Source organism: Lepeophtheirus salmonis, chromosome 5 (genome assembly GCF_016086655.4).
Source record: "Lepeophtheirus salmonis chromosome 5, UVic_Lsal_1.4, whole genome shotgun sequence".
Taxonomy (NCBI): domain Eukaryota; kingdom Metazoa; phylum Arthropoda; class Copepoda; order Siphonostomatoida; family Caligidae; genus Lepeophtheirus; species Lepeophtheirus salmonis.
The window spans coordinates 11,938,796-11,964,677 of NC_052135.2; the positions used below are offsets into that span (position 1 = coordinate 11,938,796).

The window sequence follows — 25,882 nt, forward strand, 5'->3', positions numbered from 1 at the left end:
TTTTTTTGACAAAAAATTTAATATTTTAACTTTTTTTCAAACAAAAAAGATCCAAACACCAAGCCCCCCTAAATACTAACCTGCAGACCCCCCTGTCTAATGAAGGAGCAGACGTCATATCCCTATTTACAATTTACATAATATACCTACTGCATGAGGAATATTATCAAGAAGCAATATACATAAATGAAATGCGTGGGTAATGTGGAGGAGAATTCTTCTCAAGTGAAAAAATAGTCCCTCAACGCTCAGTCACAAAATGACTTGTGTATAATCTGACTTCTACCTGTTCCTATTTATCCGTAAATCCATCCTTATATGAATAATTTCCGTTTAGACGACGGTTTTTCGTTATTTTATTTTGTTCATTTTTTTTTTAAACGTGCTGTATATTTGTCCAAGCTACGAAAAAATTGTACACCACCAGGGGTCACTTTTATCATTTTTCTCGAAATAATTGCTATTGTTTCTTTCCATTACATAATTATCCTTGTGTACAGAGTAATTCATAAGACCCACATCACCCTTAGCGGACAAAAAACAATTTTTGTAGCCAAAATTGATGACGTGGTCCTCGTTTCGTCACTTGATTCAGCTCTGGCTCCTTGATAGAAAAGGTCTTAGAAGAAAAATAAAAAAATAGCAATTGCCGTTCAAAGATTTTATTCGTTAATAGTCCAAATTTTACCACGTTCAGGCGTTGATTTTCAGGTCAATCTCTAAGGCTACTTATAAACTATGCTTTTAAAAAATGGATATATTTTAGTCATTCGAGCAAATTATCTAGCAGAGCAAAATATTTAATATTTGAAATTTTGTTCTAAAAAATATGATATTTCATATTTAATTTTTGAAATTGTTTGCAAAAAAATTATAATGTTCTATGAATAGCTATTCATTTTTCATTTTTTTATTTCTAAAAAAATTATTTTTTGTAATATTAATATATATAATATTAATATTTGAAATTTAACTTTGAATTTTTTGAAAAAAAATATTTTTCTTTGAGTAACTATTGATTTTTGAATATTTTTTAGGGAAAATTTAATTTTTCAATTTTTTTTTGTGAATAATTATGGACTTTGGAATTTTTTTTCAAAAAATTTCACTTTGGATTTGTTTTTTTTCCAAAAAATTTAATGATTGAATTTTTTTCCCAAAAATTGAATATTTGCAATTTATTTTGAAGCTTCAAAAAAATCCAAAAACCAAGCCCTCTCCAAAATATAATCCTGCAGACACCCCTGAAATAGAACATTTAGATCATACTCCACAAAATGCACGAACAACAATACAGGCAATAGGTCAGGGTCCATAGGGCAGTAAGGAATTGTTATACTTTGGCCCGTAGTACCACAAAAATCGACCTTGTATCTTTTATGGATAAGATTAAATTGACACAAAATCAAACATAACATGAGTCAAAAAGAATAACAATGTGAGAGAAGTAGATATCATGCAGGCTTATGCAGTCTTTATATGTATGTTTGCATAACTCGACTTGAATATACGTACATATATTCATGTAGCGAAGAGTTAAAACAATGATATCACCCATGTCGATTCCAAACCTGTTTAAAAGTGTCACTATGAAAATGTAAAACAGCTAAGAATATTTAAATTAATTAAGTAGATATCATTTATCTCAAGGAAGGAGCTCTCCACTCTTACAACAAAATGAAAATGATACTTTGAACCCTTTTTGTTAACATTTTATTAGTCACCTCTTTTATACAAGAGAACCCCCAAAATTGAGCACCCAGTACTCAACATATTCAGAGTTCAAGGGCGTTCGCAGGGGGTCGGCTGGAAGGACTGAAGCCTCCCCCTCCCCCAATCTAGGTTTTTTTGCTTTTTACTATTATTTTTTTTTTCACAAACATTAAAAATTTGAAATTTTTAAACAAACAATAAAAAAATTTGGAATATCTGAAGATTTTTTAAATTTTTTACCAAAAATGTAATATTTGAAATATCATTTTCAAAGTTTTTTTAATTTTTAATATTTTTTTCAAAAAAATTTAATTTTTAATTTTTTTTTACAAATAACTATGCAGTTTTGAATTTTTTTCTATAAAATATAAGATTTCAAATTTATTTTCTTAGACATTTTTACAAAAAAATTAATTTTTTGTGAATGGCTATGGATTCTAGAACTTTTAAGCCTTCTTACTTCAAACAAATATACATATATATATATATACCTATTTATAATCTTGCGAACGCCACTGGAGTTCGACCCAAAATTGAAAGAAAACTTTGCCTTTGGGCTCGAAGAAAATTTAAGAGTACAAATCGACGCACATGACTTGAATAAACAAAATACATTTCCTACTTCAGTAACATACCGTTTCCTTTATTGCAACAGGCAACCTCCCATCCAAAAAGAAATAGAAAAATAGACCTTAAATTAGTTGGTAGTTAGCCCATTCTTCCCAACAACGGAATTATTATTCAATAATTGTTCACAGCTTAAAGGAAACTAACTCAAATTCAATCAATCAATGTTTTTTTGTCTTTTGTGTGTTGTTTAATGTAATGTTTAAGACAGAGAAATCATGAGTACCAAGAAAGATATAGCAGAAATTTGAAGAAAAAAAAGACAACGTTTTTGTATATATTATGAGGTTTCAGTTATTTCCTATGTTGAATTGATTCTGAACTCGACGTCATCACTTCTCCGTGCTCCTCCCAGAGCTAATCCTGGGGTTCTATTGTATACAGGGGCATCTACAAGATTATATATTGGGAGGGCTTGGTTTTTAAAAGAAAAAAAAATTACAACTGATGACAAAAAATTAAATTTTTTGGAAAAAAGTATCAAAAATCCACTGCTTTTTAAAAATAGTAACATTTTTTGGACAAAAATTTCAAAATAAAAAATTTTTGGACAAAAATTTCAACATTTCACAGTTGTTCACAAATAATTAAATTTTTTGGAGAAAAATTTCAAAAATCAACATCTGTTCACAAATAATTATTTTTTCTTTTTTCAGAAAATAAATAATATATATTTATTGTAGAAATTGATTTACGTAGATCATAACAATATATAAAATAAAATGGAGACAAAATTGTGGTTTGTAAATTGTCTACGGGGTGGGTCCATGACAAAAGTAGTTATTTTATTAACAATTTTTAAAATATGTCTGTAAAAATTGGCCTTAATTTTTTTATTTCTTTGTTAATTTTTTTTTCTTCAATTGAATGTATTGAAATCTTTGGTAGTTATCTATATTTAATCACAAAGGTGCTCTTTAAGGAACTTGGCCACACCAAAAGCTCGGATTTTGCCTTCTCCTGAAGATCTTGGCCATCTTATTGTCTGGAATTAAAGTGTTGATTCTTCTCGGGGTACTAAAAACCGTGCTTCTTGAGGTATGCTCAGAGAAACTTGATGCATTTGGCTCTGGAAGCTTCCTTCTTAGCGACAACGTCGACGATCTCATTGGAGAGCTTCATCGTCTTCGTTAAACCGAATCCCTTAGGCATGTTGAGAGAGAGAGCGTAAAAAATACTATTTAAACTATTTTAGAGAGTAAAGAAAGATCTGATCACTTCCACAAGAGGAGACTTTAGAACTAAATTCACAAATAAATAATTTTTTAGAAAAAAAATTCCAAAATTAAATTTTTGGAGAAAAATTAAATAATCAACAGCTGTTCACAAATCATTAAATTTTTTGTAAAAAAAATTGAAAAATTAAATTTTCTAGTAAAAGCAAAAATTGCTGGGGCTACAGACCCCGGTCGGTATATTATATGTATTCATTAGTAAGTTATTTTTATGGGAATCTATGTATTCTACTACGTAGGTATAGTCGGATAGGCCCAGCCCATAGCGTACCTTTACTGTATTGAAAAAGTAAATCTTTTCCTGACTGATGATTCGTAAGACATCCATTTCCTTGATTGACCCTTGAACCCTTGGTAATAAATAATAATCATAATAGGATTGCAGCTTATAAATAGCTTTGTTTTATGGTTGGGAGGGGTGAAACTACCTTAGGAATTTGGGGTTCGTTCATCATTCATGAACATACATCAAGTGAAATGGATTCAAATATGCTGTTATCGCACTTTACAACCGTTTCCTTAATTAAAAGTATAAAATTGATTGGAATTAATAAGTGCAAACTATATGTACATATATACCTATGACTCTTGAAAATAAATACTAGTGATGGGAGGATTCCTAAAAAAAATCTCCATGACAATTCCGATGCAACTCTATTAAAAATTATTATTATTTGAAAAAAAAATCCAAAAACTGAAATTTTATGGAAAAAAATTTAAAGAATTAAATTTCAAATATACAATTTGATATTTAAATTTTTTTCAAAAATCTACATGTATTTACAAAAAACTAATTCCCAAAAAGAACTTTTCCCAAAAAATATGTTTGTTTTTTCTTGAGGAAAATTTCTAAGATCCACAACTGTTTACAAAAATATTTTTTTTTTTTGAAAATTAAATTTCAAATATTAAATTTTCTTGTAAAAAGCAAAAATCCCTTAATTTTGAGGGGGTCTATTTTTTGTTATAACCTAGCAAAGTCATAAATGAGAATCGGAATAGTAGATTTAACAGTATTTTGCCGACGCTGATACCCGAAAAAACCCCCAATTCTCCAATTCCGATTAATCGTCCCATCACTAATGAATCTATATCAATAAACAGGAATGCACCTCCACCCAAAAGTGATATCTATCTTCTTTTTTTTTTCTTTTTTCCATTTGTTGCATCCAATATAATACATATCAAAATAGTAAAAACAAAAAATAATTATTAATGCAATAATCAGTAATCACAAATCTCAAATATAATATGTATCATTTTTCCCCTTTTAATTTTTTATAAATTACTTTCGACGTCTTTTTCTTATGGAATAGAGTTTTAATGTACATCATACGGGAGTGAGTGCGCTGAAGTAAAGGCACTCAAAAGTTCCTTCTTCTTGATACACTGCCTTGGGTCCCTTTGTTGGTGGTTGGGGTGTGTGTGTATGTGAGGGAACGTAACCATCATCATATTCATCATCAGTATCACCAAGATTCCTCTTAAGAAGGCAAACAATTTATAATAACGACTTGAGAAGAGTTTACATTACAAGCCGGTGAAAAGAACAATAATATCACAGTTGAAGGTTTTTCTTTCCTCACTGTTACGTTAGTTCTTTGAATTGCTCACAGACGTTAGCACAAACCGCTGATTCCCCTCCCCCCTTCCTCTTGAGTAGTGTGAGTGAATGTTGGTTGTTACTTTTTTGAAAAGAAAAAAAAAGGAAGGAAGGAAGGGAAAAAGAGGGAAAAAAGAGAAGGAGAGAGAGAGAAAAAAAGAAATGGTTGTTCGTTAATAACACATATTATTTGATATTTATCAATGTATTAGTGATTGGAGTGAATCATCTACATATTTTGTGACTTGATGGTGTCTAGTGTTTTTTCTTCCCCGATTTTTTCTCCTATTCGAGATTGACTCGCTCGTAATGACAACGCAAAGTAGTAGAGAAAAAAGGAAGAGTTCGTCTTTCCTCTCAAAACTTCGTCCTCCGTCTCTCATCATATCCAAACGGTAAGATCAATTTATTTCTATGTATATATATTGATGTAATAGTCAATTATTTAATGATCCGTGACATATTTTCTCTCTCTATTTTTTCCTTATTTTTATTCATCATCCCTCATTAAGCAACTTTGTCAGTCGGTGGAAGATATCATTTCATATTTATGGATAGAGTTGTAAATTTCAAGCATTTTCTAAATATGCACAATTTTTATTTCTAGTTGGCAATTTGAGCAGTGATTTTTGTTCCATTTTCCTAAACTTTTATAATTATTCCTTTTTTTTAAGGAAAGAACTTCAAAGTATAAATAGGAATTCAATATTAGCTCAACTTTTCGAATGCAAAATAATTATTAAGCACTCTATAAGAAAAAAATAATAATTTCCGGTCAACAACCACCCCCCTATCGCGAATGTCGTGATCATTAAAGCCTTTTTATACTCAAAGCAATGGAAATATAACATTTTAAGCCGATAAAGTACAATTTTAAGGTCATGAAAAAGGTCAAAGGTTACGAAAAAGGTCAACTTCTTCTAAATTTTATTTTAGCGTGTGAATTAGGGTGTCCCAAAAATAGGATGACTTGTTCATTCGATCTTCTGTTGTATTTTTAATGAAAAAACTATGTTTGTAAAGTTTCATTCTTCTAAGGGCATTTTTTGACCTCTATAGCCATTTGAAAATGACTTGTTTTTTAACAACATTCTCTATTTGTAAAATGATTCAAAAATTTCAATTTTAAAGTGATGTTGCTGAATTTTAGAAGTTTCAATTTTAAAGTTGTGTTATTGAGTTTCAAAATTTGTATTTAAGTTCATTTTCTCAAGTGAAACACAAGAATATAATCCCTGTTTTTCATATTGAAGAAAAACCAATTGTAGCTCCAAGAAATACTTTAGATTCTTTTCGGTTTCGTTTTTTTTTTTACATATCGAAAGTGCTTAGAATCGACAATTCTAGCTTTGTATGTACATTGTGAGCTTTGTAAATCCAAAAACTTTTTAAGCGTTCGACTATTTTTGTTGTTGCTAACTTGAACATTATTATTTTTTTTTTTTTCTAAAGCTGTTGTAATTATTCTTACATTCTTGAGGAGAGAACATCCAAGTATAAAGTGTAACCAGGAGTGTGTGTATTCATGATTGACGGAAAGTAAGGCTGAGGACTTGCGTTTATTTCCTTTATCTCACAGCTAATTTAATGAAGCATCGTGAGAGAGTAGCTGCTCTTTTCTCAAATTTGTTACAATTGTCAGGGTAGCAATATTAATTTTTGGTTTCTTCTATGTATAAATATACGGAAAATAATACCAATTTACAACCATATACATTGTTGATTGTCAGATTATCTATATATTAAATGTCAACGTCTGTCTCTGCTTGGGTTTGTTCTTCAATCACAGCCAAACCAATGAATAGATTTTCCTGAAATTTTTCATGTAGGTTCTTAAGGGCCCAGAAACGGTTTTGGTTACCATTTTTTGGCCTTTAAGGCCATGTTGTCCTTTAAATAGTATTTTTTAGACTTTCACCTGTACAAACTGAGGTCCGCAGGGTATTTTGGATATAAAAGGTTCCTATGATGCTCAGGGAAGTGGCAGTGGAATATTTGAACCTGATTCGGGCACCAACAGCCCACAGCCTGTATTCTGCATAATAGAAGGTGTTCTTACTGCTTAGAAATGCGGTTGTAGTGCAATTTAATCTGCCTTGAGGCCCAGTACATCCCTTGTACAATCTGAGAGCCGGGGTGTAATTTGGGGTATTATGAGGGCTCCTTGATTCTCAGGAAAGGGGTGGCGAATAACGTGCCTCGGGCCTAGTAGTTCACCTGCACAACTCGTGGGCTTGGGTGTATAATAGAATATTAGAAGAGTTCCTTGGTTCCTAGAAACGTGGTGGGGGTAGAATATACTGTATTTTGGCCCAGTACTTCACTTGTATAACCTGAGAGCTGGAGTGTATTTGGGGATATTAGGAGGTTTCCTTGATGCTCAGGGAATCGGCGGTGGAGAAATTGAACTTGTCTCTGGCCTAGCAGTTCACTTGCACAACCTGTGGCTGGGGTGTATTATAGCATATTAGAAGGGTTCATTGAGGCATAGAAACGCGTCGGCGGTAGAGATTAAACTGTATTTGTCCAGTGCTTCACCTGCGTACAATCTGTGAGCCGGGCTGTGTTTTGGGAAATTGGGAGGTTTCATTGATGCTCAGCAAAGTGGCTGCAAGACTTTGAGTTCGGTATCTCACCCAGAATAAAGCAACTACTTCCTCATTGTGTAAAAGTAGAGTGCCAATATATTAGTATACTCATGCTCATAAAACCAACATGAGAATAATTCTTCAAATTTTAGGGTATTTGTTTTACATTAAGCAGAAGAGTTCTTAAAATATTTTAATTTCTTAATGACCCGGGCAACGCCAAGTAAACCTACTATAGTATATTATTTAATATGGATTTTCTCCCGCTTCTCTCTTTTGGTCATAGGGATGAATAAATGTTAATATCCGAAACTCACTCACTCTCCATGCTGTTGTTAAACTCTTTATTTGTTGTTATGTTGTTATTTGCATAGATATTTGCAAAAAAAACAACAACAATAATCATAAGAGATTATCAGTGTCTATTTTTGTGCATATTTTTAATTTCTTTGTTAGTGCAACCACCACTTCTCTCTTTTAAGCTTTAATTTTTTCTTCCTTAATCTTCTTCACCTTATATTTTATGGAGAAGTCAATGGCTTCAATTCAATGATAATATAATTTGATAGTATTGATTAAAAATGTAAACTCCAACTCGTGATTTTCTCCTTTTTGGGATGTACTGGGTTGTAAATAAGTCATGCACCACCTTCCATGCTGTACTTCAATTTTAATCTAAATGAAGTCAAAGGAACTCTGTAGACATCAAAGAGAGATTTACATGAACATTATTTGTATACTTGGTCGTCATTTGTGGCAATTGTTGTGCCTTGACGAGGGAGAGACACAAACTTATTTATAGGTGGAGAGATCCAGGATGACCGAGAGACATGAGGAGAAGAAATCACGTGGAGGAATAATATAACACTTATTTATAAGATCAGGTGTATTCTTTATAATACAAAAACCTACTCTAATTTATTTACAAAATACATGACTATTTATACTACGTAAAATACAGTACTTTAATACATAAAAGAAAATACAAGAAGATAAGAACAAGGGGAAGGAAATATAAAAATACATTACAGCAATGACAGCCTCAAAGAGGGGAATGAAAGAAGGTTGCACACACATATGAGATGAAGCTGGGGATAATCTTTTTTCAATCCTTATTCATGGAGGACGTGAGATCAGCAATGTTGCTGTGATGGACTGGGCAGGCTTTGGAATCCACTTGCCACCAGATGTTGTAGTCCATCAAGTTGAGAAACTGACTCTGGGGTGACCCGAAGTTCATTAATAATACTTCTGCAATGCTCCATAATTAATTGTTGATGCTTTTGAGTCCAGAATGGCCTCTTCTCTTAACTCTTTGACTTTCCCCTAGCAGCCTGGAAGGCATACGATGCGTTAGGCCGGTATAATGACTTCTTTTTCGTGAATTCGTCTATGAACATGAACGGGTTGGTCTCAAAAGAGTGATTGACAACTTTGGAGGTTAGCTTGACTATTCTACCACTTTGAGGATTATCCTTGAGCATGGAAACGGCGCTTGCAAGTGCAATAGATGGTATGTCGGTTCACCCCAAACTGCTTGACGATGTCCGAGCTAATTCGATACAGTTAAAGAAGTGGTCCAAGACTTATTCAATACCCGGCATGATATACTATGCTAGATGTAATGGAATCTCCTTGAATGTGTTGGTTTTTTTTTGTGATATATGCACATATATACTTAACAAAGTAGTACATACTTATAATAAGTTTCCTTCGCATGACCTTTAGACCGCAAGTTAGTTCATCTTACTCTCTCTTTCTCTTTCATTTTTTGAATGGTACTGTCTCTATGAAACAATACTATGTATATTAAAGTACATGCATTCATATATATATATATATATAAATCTCAGGGATGGGAACGCCTTTTCAATTTTCTGTAGAATCATTTATTTTAGAATAATATACATAGGTACTTATTATATGATTTGATTTTTTTTTTTTTTTTTTTTTTGCAATTCACAGAGTTGCATACGTTCCTTATAATAGATCATATAAAAACAGGTGACGCCATTGTATCTGTATATACATTATTCACAAAGTATGTAACTAACGTTATGTATTTCGTAGCAACTTAGTTATATCTCATTCTCCATAAGCTAAAGGTAGTATTAGTAGGACCAACTATCAGCATATTATTCTCTAAAATAATTTTGGGTTTTGCTTTTAAAAAGTCAATGGAAGTGAGTCACACTTGGGTCATGACCCCTTATTCTCATCATTATTGCTAAAAAAAAATATATAAAAGATTAATGTCTTAAAAGGCTACAATCTTTTTGATGGGACTTGTTAGCTAGGTAATGGTTAAACTGGTTTCGTTGTTGCCTATTTTTAGGTCATGGATGGGTTTTTGTACATACTGTATATCATGCTTGAACTGATTTAAAAAAAGAAAGGATTCAAAATCAAGAATTGTATTGTTGAGTTCAACAGATGTGCTGATTTAACACAAATGCAATCTTAAACAAAAATCAAGTAAAGCAAATATGCCCAATATCTCCAATGTACATATAGCCTAATATTTCATAGGACTATTTAGGTCAAATTTATTGGATATGTTGAGATATTGCTCATTTGGTTTATGTGACTTCATTTGACTCTGAAAAGGCCTTTCACATAAAATATTTCCATTTATAATGACGCTTAGTTTTTGTTACTTTAAGCGCAATCTACGACACCTCCAAAGGACTAAGTATAATACATGATCTGTTGATAGAAATTGACTGTAATTATTCGTCGAAAAATACAAATATAATCAAGAAATCGTTGTTGCTTGTTTTGGTGTTGACGGGTCACATATAAATATATTCCGGAGCGTCCGCAGGATTATAATATGGGTGGGGGCTTTTGAGTTTTTTTGAAAGTCCAAAAATCCATAGCTATTCTCAAAAAATTAAATTTTTTTGAAAAATAATTCAAAAATCTAGAGCTATTCATAAAAAATTAAATTTTTGAAAAAAAAAAAATCAAATATTATATTTTTTGGAAGAAAATATCTATACTCAACTGCTATTCACAAAAAATTTCAAAAATTAATTTTTTTCTAAAATCCTCAACTATTACAAAAAATTAAGTTTTTGTAAAATAAGTGAAAAATCCACACCTGTACATAAAAATTTAATTTTTTGGAAAAAAATTGCAGTCACAGTTCTCAAAAAAATACATTTTAAATATTAATTTAAGAAAAAAAGAAATTGAAGTATTAAATGTTTTCAATTAAAAATTCCAAAATCCTCCTTTAAATTTTAGGTGGTTTTCCTAGTTTACAGGCTTGAGGGCTTGACGAAGGGTTCTCTTGTAGACCTTAAGACCAAGGCCTCTCTTGTCCTCGACAGACTTTTTCACGGCAGCAACCATTTCGTCCGACCTTTGAGGCCTTGTGTTAGATCGTTTGGTCGCCTCAAGAGTCCCTTTGGCTACCACAAAAAACAGTTGTGAGGCTGCGGTTCAGAACCTTGGCAATTTCAGTGGGAGTTTTTCCCCGCGCGGAAAGTTCCAAAATTGCGACTCGACGTCTCTCCATATTATCGGCTGTTGTTTCACTGTTGCTATTTAGATTTTGCTGGAGTTTTGTTCATAACTAGTCAAGACCTTTGCCTCGAAGCATCGTTCGGTTTCAACTCAATAAAATCACGAATATGTGCATGGCGTAAAATTTAAGGGAGTGTTCAGTTTTAGACGCGCACACGTGTATTGGAAAAAATATATCAAATATTAAATTTTAAAGGGAAAAATTTCGATTTATCCTCAGCTATTCACACAAAATTAGAAAAGTAAATTAAATTTCCTATTAAAAAGGAAAAATTCCTTAATTTGAAGGGGCTACAGCCCCTCTAACCCACACCTTACGGATGCCACTGCATATATATTAGCTATGTAGATACATAATGTGAAGTGTATTTTTTCTTTCTCATTTACTGCATAAGTAAACAAAATCATTTTATTAAATCCCTATAAGGCTTATATTAATCTTATGAGAGCCATTGTATGAGCATTGCATTTAATGTTATTGTAGGTAAGTCAATTTTGTTTCATTTATCTCAACCATAAATGGTACGACTTGGCGGATTGAACTTATGTTTCTTAGTTGTTATTTTTTAGTCTTTGAGATTCATGCATGCATATCATTTTATGGAAAAGGAAATATGAACTGCATTGTTTGATCTATGTACCTACAGAGCTGGCCTTTTCAACCTAGGGGAAAAGAGGTCATTTAATAAAGAATGTAATATAATTCGTATATGTATGTATATATATTCCACGTTATTTTGCAAACATATGTATGAGGTATGTTTTATACCTATAGAATAGTGATGGACGATTAATCGGAATCGGTAAATCTGGTGTTTTTTCTGGAATTAGGATCGGCATAGGGAGAATAGTGTTAAATTTGCGATTCTGATTCTTGTGAATTACTGTTATTATTTAACTATTCATTTCTTTTCTAAGTTATGAAAAAATAGGGAATTTTTGCTTTTTATAATTTTAATATTTGAAATATAATTAAATGTTACAAATTTTTTTCCAAAAAACTTATTTTTCTGTGAATAACTATTTATTTGGAAATTTTTCTCCAAAAATTTAATAATTGATTTTTTTTTTTTTGCAAAAAAAATTATCCTAGAAATTTTATTATTGAAACACTTTTCCAGAATATTTTTTTAAACAACAAGAATTTTTGCAATTTTGTTCCCAAAATTTTATTTTTTATGAACAACTGTGGATTTTGGAATTTTTTCTGCAAACAAATTTATTTTTTGCGAATATTTGTGGATTTTGAAAAGTTTCTAATTATCAAATTGTATATTTGAATTTATTTTTTTAAACTTTATATTAAAATTTTTTTTTTCACAAGAATTTTCATTGTTGTATTTTTTATTTTTTAAAGAAATTGCAATAACCAGAAAAAAATATATTTATTTATAATCCTGTGGACACTTTGTAAGCAAAATGTTATTTTTTACCTATTTTTTGAAATATTTAAGAATAAGGATCGGCAATTTTTACTAGAATCCCATCGGCATTGGGATTTTTTTTAATCGTCCCATCATTACTATAGAATGAAGTTTGTCTAACTTACAGTGTGTAGTCTAGTGTTTTTCGATATACCCAAGGTTAATAGAAATACAAGGTTATACCATCATGTAATCGGGTTAGCTAGAATTTGTCAATCTGATGTATTGTACTCACTGCTGAGAAAAACAGGGAGATTTTGACAAAACATGCAACCACTCATAGTCTAAGACGTCACTATTGCTAGAATTTTAAATTTGATGTATTGTACCGACTGCTGGGTAGGAAAAACAGATTTTGACAAAACATGCAACCATTCATCTACTATGACGTCAATATTAAAAGCGTGGTGGAAGTCAAACATCAGTCGTACATGCATTATGATATAACCTTCTATTTCTATTAACCTTGGGTATACCGGTACTTTAGTGGTATCAGGCAGAACTGATACATTTAATACGCTACAATACTAAATTGATTGCTTCTGCGCTACTTATACTTTTTTTTAAATTGGGCTCGCAATGGCATAATTCTCCAAATTTATTGCGATCCCCCTTCAAACAAAAATTATTTTTAAAACAAAAGTAATCAAAATTCTGTGGTTACTCCTGTATGTGCATGTTAATTGCATTTTTGTTTAATATTCCCGGTCAAAAAAGTATCGAAAAGTATTCAACTATCGGAACTGGTACTAAAATATTGTTTTTCAGATGACATTAAATGTAATCTGTAGCCATTTTGTCTTGGAATATTTGTATCATACATATATTACAAAGTGGACCTTCTTTCAATGCCTTGTGTGTATGGCCCTTGTTATTTTATAATTAAAGATAGATGGTATGTATATAATAAACCTACGTATAGATATAATATACATGTACCTAGTTGAGCCATCAATGGTTGATGGATCATCTTTTGAAAGTTTATTCCTTGGTTTTTTGTAATTTAAAATTACTTTTTAAAGAATTTTGGGAAGGATTTTTATATGTACAGATCTATATATATAATATATATTTATAATACTTACTTGTACCCTGGCTATAAATGAGATTATTCTTTAATCTCGTATTTTGTGAAAGAGGAATAGGAGGGCAAAGGGAGATAGAGGTATGTATTTTATGATAACAATATATACCTATGATATATACAAGATATAAAAAGTATTTATGTATTAAATTCCTATAATTTTTCATCGACCCACATATCCGTTGTCGTGGTTGGAGGTGCCTTGATGTTTTTAAATTACATTTTTAATTAAAATCAAAGTTTGTGTATATATATGTGTGTATATTGGACTGTCCTATTTTGGGAGTAATGCTGACAATCTAAAAATAGAGTTTGGAGCCTCTTGAACCTTTTTCATGACTTTTTGGATCTAAATTGACTACTTTTGGCATCTTGTACCGCCCCATATATGATGATATGAGAAAAAATTGTACTTGACATATTAACATGTTCCAAAATAATTGAAAAAAGTTCGTTTGAAGGGAAAGGAGAAGAGTTAGCTAGAAAATTCCAACAGCATCGATTTTCTCATGAATTTTATCGTGGAAAAACATTCCATAGTTATTCAAAGACTAAATAGCTAATGCCTAAATACCACATTTGCAAATGTTTCTCCATTCATTGCTGAACATGGGCACTCAAAGTTTCCTCTTGTACTTTTTGATATGCTACAAACTGGGTAAAACAGTGTCCGAGATCAACAGCGACCTCACTATCTTTTCTCTGATGCCTTCCCTAGTCGCTCAACCCTCTTTCGGTGGGCTGGTGAGATCTGATATTGCACTTTTAAGCTCGAGAAATGTGTCTCATCAGGACGTCCCCGGGAGACAAGGACACTAACAACATCGCCCATGTGAAGGACCTGGTAAAGAACAAATCCTGATTCAGCGTTCGAGAGATCTCAAAGGAGCTTTCCCTACAACCCACAGTGATTTATAGAATCCTGACTGATTATCTCCTCTTCAAAAACCTCATCAGTGTATGGGACAACGCACATATCCAACGATACCAGGCAGTTCTTAAAGTGGAGAAAGGTGGAAACGATCAAACAGAGTCCCTACATCCCGGATTTCAATCTCTCCAACCAAATTTCTCTTCTGTAAGCTTAAACACCTGCTCCGGAATTACGATTTTGATAGCAATGAAGACCTCACTCGCAGCATTCAGCGAGTGATGAAGTTAGTGAACGAAGATGAGCTTTCCAGGCAGTTGTAGGTGTTAGAGAACCATTGCCATCCCGTTTCCGAACTGTAGGAGACTATGTGTCATGATTGAGTAATTTTTCTAATGTAATCTCTTGTCTTACGCTGGCAGTATCAATACTTTCGAATATTTTGGAGTATTTGGTTTTAGAGTAAAAAATGTTAGGCATATTGTTTTGAATAATGTAAGGGTTCAATAATTTGGGGGCTCCCTATTTTATCAAGCATAAATTGGAAAAATGCAACCTACCCTAGCTGAATGAATTGATGAACCAAAAGGAAGAAGATTATTTTTGTGATATGCTTCATCCATTAAAACACCAACTATCAGTGTTGGGCGTAATGCGTTACAAAGGCGTTACTGTACTACATTTCATTTAGGCAGTAACGGAGTAACATAACGCGCTACTAACTATATTATGGTAATACTATTACAGCTACTGAGTCCGGTAACGCGTTACAATCCGAGGTGACTCACAGGCGGAGTTTTCGAATAAACAACATAGACACAACAGCCGTAAATAAAGAGGAGAAGAAGGCGGTTTAAATCAATGGAAGAAGAAGAAGATTTGGTTTGGAGATTTCAAGATGGGAACAACAAAGGATAATTCAACATTTTCTATGTGGTTATACTCGCGCTATTTTTAATTTATCAGAGAAATAGACAAGAACTGGCAAACTACCTGACGTCATTGAGAAAGCAATGAAAAGCCGGTTTGCAGCAACTCTTGACACCAAAGATGCATTACTGGCTGATATCTCACTCCCTAAGTTTAAACTTCGCTGGGTAAATGAGGAACCAAGAAAAGACTACATAAATTTCCTGCTTGCTTCAGAGTGTAGCTCCTAGTCAGATGAACCGCCAGCCCAGATGCTTTATCCAGCTGATGCTGCCGCCCCAGTGAGGATGATTTTTTTTATTCACAGCTGGATGACTCAAATGCACCCATGTCCGTGGAAACAGAGGTAATAGATCATATTAAATCTTACTCTGTGATTGAAAGCCTGCACCACTTTCCAAGAGTTAAAAAAGTGGATCTCCGGTATAACGCTGCAACACCATACAGTACACCATTCGAAAGGATTTTCAATGTAGGAGGACTTGTGCTCACCCTAAAGCGAAACTGTCTTGCTGATAAGCGATTTCAACAGCTTCTCCTGTTACACTATAACAAATAAGTTAGTGGTATGGAGTAGTTCTGTGGAACCTTAGACTAAGGTCAAGGCTAAATGCCTACAGTAGTTGACATCACTATTGTTGTTTTCATTTTTAATGTCAGCTTTTTTTTGGCTGCATATTTTCTTCAGTTGTATTGAGACCTTGTTTGGCTGTATCTTTTGTCTATATATACTTTGTTGTTTGGTCTTAACCAAAACATGAATAGACTCTAATCATAAGTTTTTTCATATTTACTATTTCAATGCAGGATTTATTGCTATTCCCAGGTTCTAAATTACTTCATTCAAAAAGCATGCCCTGCATGTGATTTTTAGACTTCATTCTGGAAGCTCACTTTTATTTTATTATTGAATAATAAACATGTTTGATTTTTATGGAAATACAACTTAAGCTGCACTTAAAATGAGAAGGTAATAAATGAGCCATAGAAAAACAATTTGTGTGATTTCTTATAAAGGTTTTGGTTGTTTAATTATTTTATATCAAAACATTATTGTAAGGTTGCTATTCATGGCACACACTACATGCAAATGCAATATAGACCTCATTAGACTTTAACGTTTACCTCCGCCTTTGTCCTGAATACTTATCTTGCTTAAAGTAATAAGTAACTTATTACTCTACAGAGAAGACAATATTGTAAAGAAACGTATTACTTTCAAATGCAAGTAACTAGTAATATAAAATATTTTACAGAGTTCGGAAGCAAAACAAGGACTCTTAATAAATGCTAATTATGTAATTAAAATAGAGATGTTTTGGGATTTTTTCTGCATATTCCAAATTTTCTGTCCCCTCTGCATAAGTAAATAGTAAGAAATATTTCTCAAATCTTTCATCATGAGTGAGCAAAAAGCAAAAAGGCAGAGGATATCAGACCTTCTGGATGCCAAAATTGATGTGGCAGAGATTATGGACATTGTGATGTGCTCCAGGAGCCTCATTTTCAAGTGACCAAGATGAAAAAGGATGGAAAAGACCTCTCAAGGAAAGAAGGAAGTGGGGGACACAACTTGAAAAGGAATTCTGAGTATATGGAGTACCTGAAGAAGAACGTCAAGGAGGACCCCACAAAATCCATGAATCGCCTCTCTAACAAGTTTGACGTGGACGAGGGGACAATCAGGAGGGCTGTGAAGGAGGACTTGGGGTTTTCCTCTTAACAAGGATCCCACGAGACCTATCATGTATTATATTAATATATATTTTTAAGTTCGTGCGTGGATCAAGGCAAATGGTTCCACGGTAAAAATTACTACTACAAGGTGATGTGGTTCACCATACTGCCATGGCTCAAGGCTACCTACCCAGAGGGCAACTATGTGTGGACCCAAGATGGTGCATCCTCACACACATCGGCCAAATGCCAGAAGTTCTGCGCTGACAACATGGCTGATTTTTAGCCAAAAGACATGTGGCCATCATCTTCGCCGGACTTGAACCCATGGGAATTTGCTGTGTGGAGCCCTTTGGAGAGGGAGACTAACCGGGCATCTTACCCGTCGTGGACTCCCTGAAGTCCGCCATTGTGAAGGAGTGGAACAACTTGTCCGAGAAGTTCATCAACAACTCCTGCAAGGCTTTCCGCCGCCGTGTGGAGGCTGTGATTCTGCTGAGGGGGGGCTATATTGAGTGAGCATGTTTACAAAAGTCGTGTCTCAAAGTTTTGTTTAACAAAAATTCAAAAATTTTTATGAAAAGATAAAATTATTTACATTTTTCTAAAATCTAAAGTCACTCAGTCCATGTTTTGCTTCAGAACCCTGTACATTTTGGAAATAACTTGTCCAACACTTCCAACTATGCAATGTATACGACAATATTTTTGTTTTTTCTCCTATTTCTTCTGAAAAATGATAATGCCTGAATACAACACAACTCCTACGCTTTATTTCTATATGCACTCTACTCCATAATGGATTATCTCATTTATCTATGGATATAAATACATATATGTATATATAGTTAATCATTCCACCCCCTTTGTTGCAAAATAATAACGCACGAATAGTAATTAACAATGACTTTATAACAGTCCTACAAAACATTTCATTGTATTTTCATAAATAGATACATTATTCACGCAACCTTCTTGAGTCATATCTGAGTGAGTGAACCTGAGGATTTATTACGGTCCTTGGAATTTAACTGTCTTTGTTGTTTGATACCTGCAGTACATAGATTATAATCCATCTTTCAATTTTTTTATATCCAAGGGATTAAGTCCTTGGATGATATAACAAGCATTTCTTGATAACGTCATTCAAAAATGTAATATTTATATATATAAATATATTATGTATGAATATAATTTCACAACGATGTTTCTTCAGAATTAATATTGTTTAATACATACGTTTATAAAAAAAAGTGTGACGAAACCAGTTTAATTCAATTATATGTATTTAAATGTACACACTTGAAATTAGGGGGGGGGGAAGCAATTTATATTCTATAAAAATAATGAATGAGTAACTCAGTTCAATAATGATATTTACAAAACTAGAATACATCCATAATAATTGTTTTCTCAATTGAGAAACACTGAATACAATTTTGCACTCCTTTCAACTTGTTTGCTCAAAACGTTATTATGTAAGAACAAAATGAATAACCTTCATCGTTTTAAGAGGTGGAGAAGCATACGTGACGTTTATGTTCTTGAATAATTATAATTATAAGTATGTATAATGTATATTCAACATCATATTTTGGTTGTTTTTAAATGTCGAAATGTATATTGAGGTTTACATATAATATAGTCTCTATTTCTCCCGATAGAGGGCAGTTTTCCTGCTAGATCTCACAACCTTTCCTCGGAAAAAGGAGAGGGGAAATTAACATTATTCTTTGTCTCATTGTGTCATTCTTCTCAACTTTTGGACTTGTATAGTATGTACGTTTTCACATGACGTCAGCATGGTTGACGCCAGCCCATTTGATGCCTAAGCAACCAAGGTTTATAACAATTAAAACCCTTTTTTCATATATATAATTATAGTAAGATATTTGGAGAAAGATATTTTACCCTAAAAGTGTTATATTAGCGGAGGGTTTGGTTTTTGGAATAACTTTGACAAAAAATCCAAAAATTAAAATTTTTGGAAAAAAAATTACTAAAATTTAATTTCAAATATTAAATTTTTCAAACAAAAAAAAAATCACAAATCCACAGCCATTCGTATATAATTAAATTTTTTCGAAAATAATTTAAAAATTTTTGTAACAAAGTTCAAAATTTTTGTTACAAATATGTATTTTTTGTTTTTTAAATTAAAAAAAATATATTTTCACCCAGAAATTTAATTTCCTTTAAAAAAAAAAGATTGAAAAATTTAATTGTAACTTCACATGAAAACGCTCTATTGCATTGTCGTTGCAGATTCCAAATTTATTACAAACCTATCTTATATATCTATATAGAAAATGAGTTCTTCTTCTTTGTCAATGTTGTGATCCCTGAAGAATCTTGCCTTTCTTATCAATTAAAGCAAAACAAAGGACGGATGTAGATACTAGATACATACATACCTTTTTTGACATAATTATAGGTATTTAAACAATCAAAAGTTATCTATCTACGTAATAAAGCTTGAAAAAAGGATCTCTGAATATTCTTAGTTCGATATAGGTATATGAATCAACAACTTGAAAAAAATACATTGGAGTTTTGATGTTTCTGGGATACGATTCTATAGTGACGTAGTATAGAACGTACAATACATATGTTTGATCATCTTTCAATCAAATAAACACGGTCTTCTCTGTCACTCATTTGGGAAGAGAAAAAATATTGGCTTGCATTCTAAATACTACATAAATATATATTATAGTATCAAATGAATCCCCATTGCATTCCTTTGTGATTCCTTGAGAGATTAAGAAATTTCATGCCTCATCGCTCATGACATTCCTTTATTCCTTTTCAACTGCAGGATGATAAAATGAGGTTACGTTGGGGGGAGTTGAGGGCTCAAAATTTATACCTAGAAACATTTATATTTTAATAAGGAGAGGAGACGAGTTGTATCAAAGTTAAAACATGATCTTATATACCTACTTGTAATACGACAGTTATTTGAAAAGTCCATGCAAAGTCCGTGAAATAGAACTACTGGCGCGTATCGAGGTTATGTTTAGTTAGTAGCATCTCTTGGAAGAACACACACCAACTTTCAACCAGATTGGTCTATTTCATCTGTTTGGCATTCGTTTGAATCGAGAAAGTGGAGTGATTTTCAAAAAATGGACGAAAATAATTTCGTGTGTTGATAAAACATTACTTTATGAAAGGCAAAACGCCTCAAGGGACTAAAAAAAAGCTTGTTAAACATTATGGGGAGTCTGAATCTTCGATTAGAACTGTTTAAAAGTGGTTTCATAATTTTAGGAGTGGCCATATGGGTCCAAGTAACGTTGAACGTTCTGGACGCCCTGTTGAAGTTACTACTCCAGAAATCATCGATAAAATCCATGATATATGTAGTGAAGAATGACAAAAGAGTGAAGGTGCGTGAGATTAATAGTGCTGTGGGCATCTCGAGTTGGAACCCTATTTCTAATTTTGCAAACAAAATTGCTGGTCTGTTGTCGTGATCGAAAAGTACTATATTTGTGGGGCAATCGAGGTCTTTTTAATTGCAACTCGGTTTTAAAACGTTCCAATAACGATGAATAATATACACCTGTAATAGTTTTACCCTTTTCCCGATATTTGATAAGGATTATTCCTTGCGAATCCAAAAGACAGTCGCCATAATCTTTCCGACCAATTCCTCGACTCAAAAAAATGCGAAACAGAAATAAGTTAACGGATCTGGCTGAAAGTTGGTGCGTGTTCGTCCAAGAGATGCTACAAACTAAACATAACCTCGATTCTTCGTCAGTAGTGACATCTCTTGGACTTTGCACGTATTTTTAAAATGACCCTCGTAATATGTACGTGTACTCGTTATGTTTGATATACTATACTAAATTCGTATTGGAACCGGTATTTCGAACTACATTACGTCATAAAAATTAGATCTCGCCCACTTAACAAAATTATCCTTTATACCTATAAACAAAAGCAACACATTTTTCAAAAAACATGTATTTAGTTATATCACTTTTTCGATGAGCTACTACGTTTGCAAGATTTGAAGGTGATAAGTATGAAATTTGTATTTTTTTCTGCTTAATGATCCATTGATTATATATATTTGCAATTACATCTCTGAAGTTTTTGAGGCAAAAATTATCATTATCAAAAATAACTGTTCATATATTTTTCCAAATCTTATGTATCTAAGTTGGTGCTTATGGTGTTACAGGGTGAACGAAATTTTTTTTTATATTTTTAGTCATGAAAGTATCAAAATACAGTTAGGAGTTTTAGTACAGTGCCTCCTTACAAAAATATTGTTATCGTATATTCATACTTTTTTTTTCGTTTGGATAATTCATTTGCCATTTCCGTATGAATGCAGGTTTTACTAGGTGGTGAAAAAGTTTTGAGACTAACGAATGTATAAAACATTGATGTAGATTTTTCTATACATTAAATATCCAAAACAATTTTATAAATATAATAATGATATCAAGTAGTGATGGGACGAATAAAAAAAAATCCCGAGGCTGACTCAGATTCTTTAATATTTTAAATAGCAGTAAAAAATTCTATTTTGCCATCAGGGGTGTCCACAGCATTATATACATATATATATATTTTTTTTTTTTTTTGGCTTGAATTTGGAATTTTTTTGAAAAAAAATCCAAAAATCCATGGTTATTCTCAAAAAATTCCAAAATCCACATCTGTTAAAAAAAAAACTACATTTTTTAAGGGGAAAAATCCAGAATCCATAGCTATTAACAAAAAATTACAATTTTTGTAAAAAAATTTAAAAAATTCCCATCTGTTCTAAAGAGAATTAATTAATTTAGAAAAATACAATCAATTTTTGAAAAAATGCATTGTATTACTCAAATATTAAATTTTCTAGTAAAAAGCAAGAATTCCTTAATTATTGTTATTATTTTTTTCATAACTAATGGTTCAGTAATAAATAAGATTCTGAATTACAAATTGATCATAATTTTCCCGATACCAAACCCGATTCCATAAAAAAAACACCCGATTCTCCTATTTCCCTTTCCGATTAATCGTCCTATTCACTTATATTAAGGATAATTAATCTTGACTATGACCACTGTAGGAAGCAATAACGCCTTCCAGACGGCTGGAGAATCGGCTGCAGGTGCCTATGATGTTGGCCTCTAAAATGACAACCCACTCACTGCTCATTGACCTCAACATTTGGCTGCCGAGTTCTTCAGACCTAGGACTCTACTTGCCATCATATACTATAATACAGGGGATTTAGATCCGGTGATTGAGAAGGCAAGAGCTCACACACAAAACAAACTAGATCTGAAACGATAATTCACTTTTTCACCATCCCTGCTTTTAAGAAGAGGCACAATTACTCTTTTCGATGCGCCTGCAAACACCTTTAAACATGGACTTTCATGCCCATCTCCGTCATAGAGAGATCCGGCAGCTCTTTAAAGGCTTTGACTACAGCTTCAGTATTCAATTTTATTGGACGACCACTCCTGGAGGTTTATACGTGATCCTTACCCTTATACAGAGATGCTCCTTGACACGGCAGATGGTTGCCTTTGAGCCATATTTTTCCGCAATCACTGAATTTGGGTACATTCCACAGGCAAGGTTGCCATCTTTTGCTTTTGTTGTTCTTGCGATATGATAATAAACTCTAATTTTGTAAACTTAACGTCAAGGAAAAGAGGAGTCTTTGACATCTCTGTATAAGAATAAAATAATCAAATTATTGATGTACAAATTAAGTATTAAAAATGATGTCAAAAACTTTTGCAGGGCCCGGTATGATTTAGATTAAAAATAAGCGTATAAATAGGGGTACTAATCAATAAAAAACTTAATTAAAACATATTGTAATTATGTTTGTAGCCATAGATTTATCCTAAATGTTGTTCTTTTTCATTAGGATATTATGTCCTATACCTTCATTGGTAGATGAAATACATAATATGTGCTAAAGCATGACATTTACATATATGCATCATTCTACAAACGTATTTTTGTATTTATATTGATTATAATGTAAATTATATGTTGTATTTTCAAGGAAGTACAAAGATACATAACCAATAAGACATTATATTAATGTCAATCCATGCTTATTTATGTACGTATTTAGTGAAGCTTAGTAGTCGGTACATAATTCATGGGATTCTCGTGGGGTGTGCCATGGATTCTTCTTTTAAAAAATGAAGTAAATTAAGGTGTATTTTGAGGCACTTTATCTTCGTAATATGCATCTATGAATTTGTGCTCAGACTCGATCCAAAACCGAATATTTTTTTCGGATCGGTCTTAAGTAACTTTTTCTATACTGAAACTCTCCCTTACTCAGTGATAAGGGAAAGGAATCTATTATCAGGGGTATCCTCAGGGGGTGGGATGGAGGGGCTGTTGCCACTCCCTCAAATTAAGGAATTTTGGATTTTTAATGAAAAATTTAATATTCGAATTTTTTTTTCAAAAAAATTTAATTTTTGAAAGAAAAAATTAAATTTTGTTAACAGCTATAGGTTTAAGAAATTTCTTTACAAAAATTTGATTTTTTCTAAATAGTAGTGAATTAAAAAAGAATTATAAAAATTTAATTTTTTGAGAAAAGATATGGATTTTTGATATTTTTTCCAAAAAAAAGTTAATTTTTGAGAAAGTCTATGGAATTTTGAATTTTTTTTTCCAAAAAGTTTAATTTTTTATAAAAAGCTGTGAACTTTTGAAACTTTTCTTCCAAAAAAAATTAATATTTGAAATTTTTATTGAAAAAATTTTAAGTTTTGGATTTTTTTTTCAAAAAAAATTCCAAAAAGACCCATACCCCCCTCCAATTAAAAGAAAAGATACTGCGACTGCTCCTGATTATGTATAGTAAATTACTTTTTTTAAAAAGGACATATTTAACAACTTTTAAAAAAATATTTTTTATCAAATTTACCCATCTAAAAAAAAAATTATCTGTTTGACCGAACTTGGACCGATTTAGTTCCGAAATCCAACACTAGAATGTATAAAGATGATTTTTGTCTTGATGAGCAATTTAATGAATTATATTATATTATTAGTAGATCTCATGCTCCTCATATCTATAAAATAATTATTATCCATCTCCCACTCTTGTGGGCATTAATTACGCTTAATCTTCAGTTTTTATGGGGTTTTTTTTCTCCATCAGAGTTACGTCCATTTGAACTCTCTGGATGGTTTCATGTGACTCTATTTTACTACCATTATATTTTTTTATTAATATAATATGCTTGTAATTAGAGCCATAAAGAAATAAAATAATTTTGGGTTTTTTTTTTTTAATTTGGAGTCATAAAGATTATAATACGCAACTACCTACGTTGCCTCCACAATCCAATTTTAATTCATCTGTGAAGTTGACGATTCTCTTTACTAAAATCCATCCTTAGGTATATTTGATTCTTTCCCTTGTTATAACTCAAGGCCTTTTCCATATTATAAAAAATATGTTCTTGACAAGGCTGTGAATGTAACTAATTGAACAACACATATTTGACCTTTAATTAGTTTTCGTGTAGTAATTGATTTGATCTACTTACAAAATAGTAATATGTAAATGATAAGTAATTAATCAATATAAGTATATTAATTAGTCAAAGAGGGATTTTGGTTTGTCTTTGTATATGGAATTTGATGATTGATTTGAATCAATTAGGCCTTTGTTTCTGTTGGGGTAATGAAGATAAATAGTTCCATTCGGATTGTAATTAATTTGTCAGAGGTTAACTTTAATTAAATTCTCGTTTGCTCATAGAGTCTAATGATGAAAATATTTTTTGTTTTGTTATTTTTAGAAAAAGTTTCAACCAATAAGTTTTTTTATTACCATTTGATTATAATATGTACTTATGAATAAAAAAGGTGGACAATTTAATTCATTGAGAAATGACATTAATTGAATCGATATGCAGCAATGTATGATTTGATAAAATATGTTATCTCTGCGGAAAAAAATGTTTTATTGAACCACAACATAATAATAGGATTAGTGAAAAAGTATCCTAATTTAAATTGTCATGTATTAAGAAAATCATTGATCAAATTTTTAGACAAAATATAAAAATTGTATCTAATTACCTAATTAAAAGATATTATGCAATGAAATTTTGTTTTGAAACATAGTACTTATATGACAAAGTGATATGTTTTGTAATTTTTTTTTTGTTGTAAATTGTTTTAAAAATTCACAACAAAAAATATATATATGTATACTAGTGTTGGGTTTCGGTCTGGAAATGTTAGACCGATCTGAGACGGTTATATTTTTTTTTTTTGTTGGGCCGAATTAATTCGGTATTTTAAAGATAAATTGTTTATTATACATTATATGGTTTTTTTCAATTACAATAAAGTTATACGATGTTTAAGCAAAGATAGCTCGTATTAATTTTGATCCCACCTTCTCTTAAATGTATACAGTATTTGTTCTAGACCTTATGGTGGACTTATGTGATTTTTTAGAAAAAAAATGAATGAGAGTTGATCTAGAAAAAAAATTGTATCGCATAATATATCAGACCGAAAAATTATTGGCCCATAAATTGAAATAAAAAAATCAGTTCATAAAGTGAGACCGAATCAAAATCGG

At 31.8% G+C, this 25,882-nt stretch overlaps 1 protein-coding gene across 2 annotated transcripts in view; it reads left to right on the forward strand.

Annotated features, from left to right (window-relative positions):
- The first annotated feature begins 5,040 nt into the window (after positions 1 to 5,040).
- The window catches only part of LOC121118303 (uncharacterized), a 58,236-nt gene continuing 37,394 nt past the window's right edge, over positions 5,041 to 25,882 (forward strand). For both annotated transcript variants that reach the window (XM_040712877.2, XM_040712879.2), the window contains exon 1: positions 5,041 to 5,573. In XM_040712877.2, coding sequence (XP_040568811.1) covers positions 5,488 to 5,573 — 86 coding nt within the window. In that variant the 5' untranslated portion in view covers positions 5,041 to 5,487. The remainder of the gene's footprint in view (positions 5,574 to 25,882) is intronic.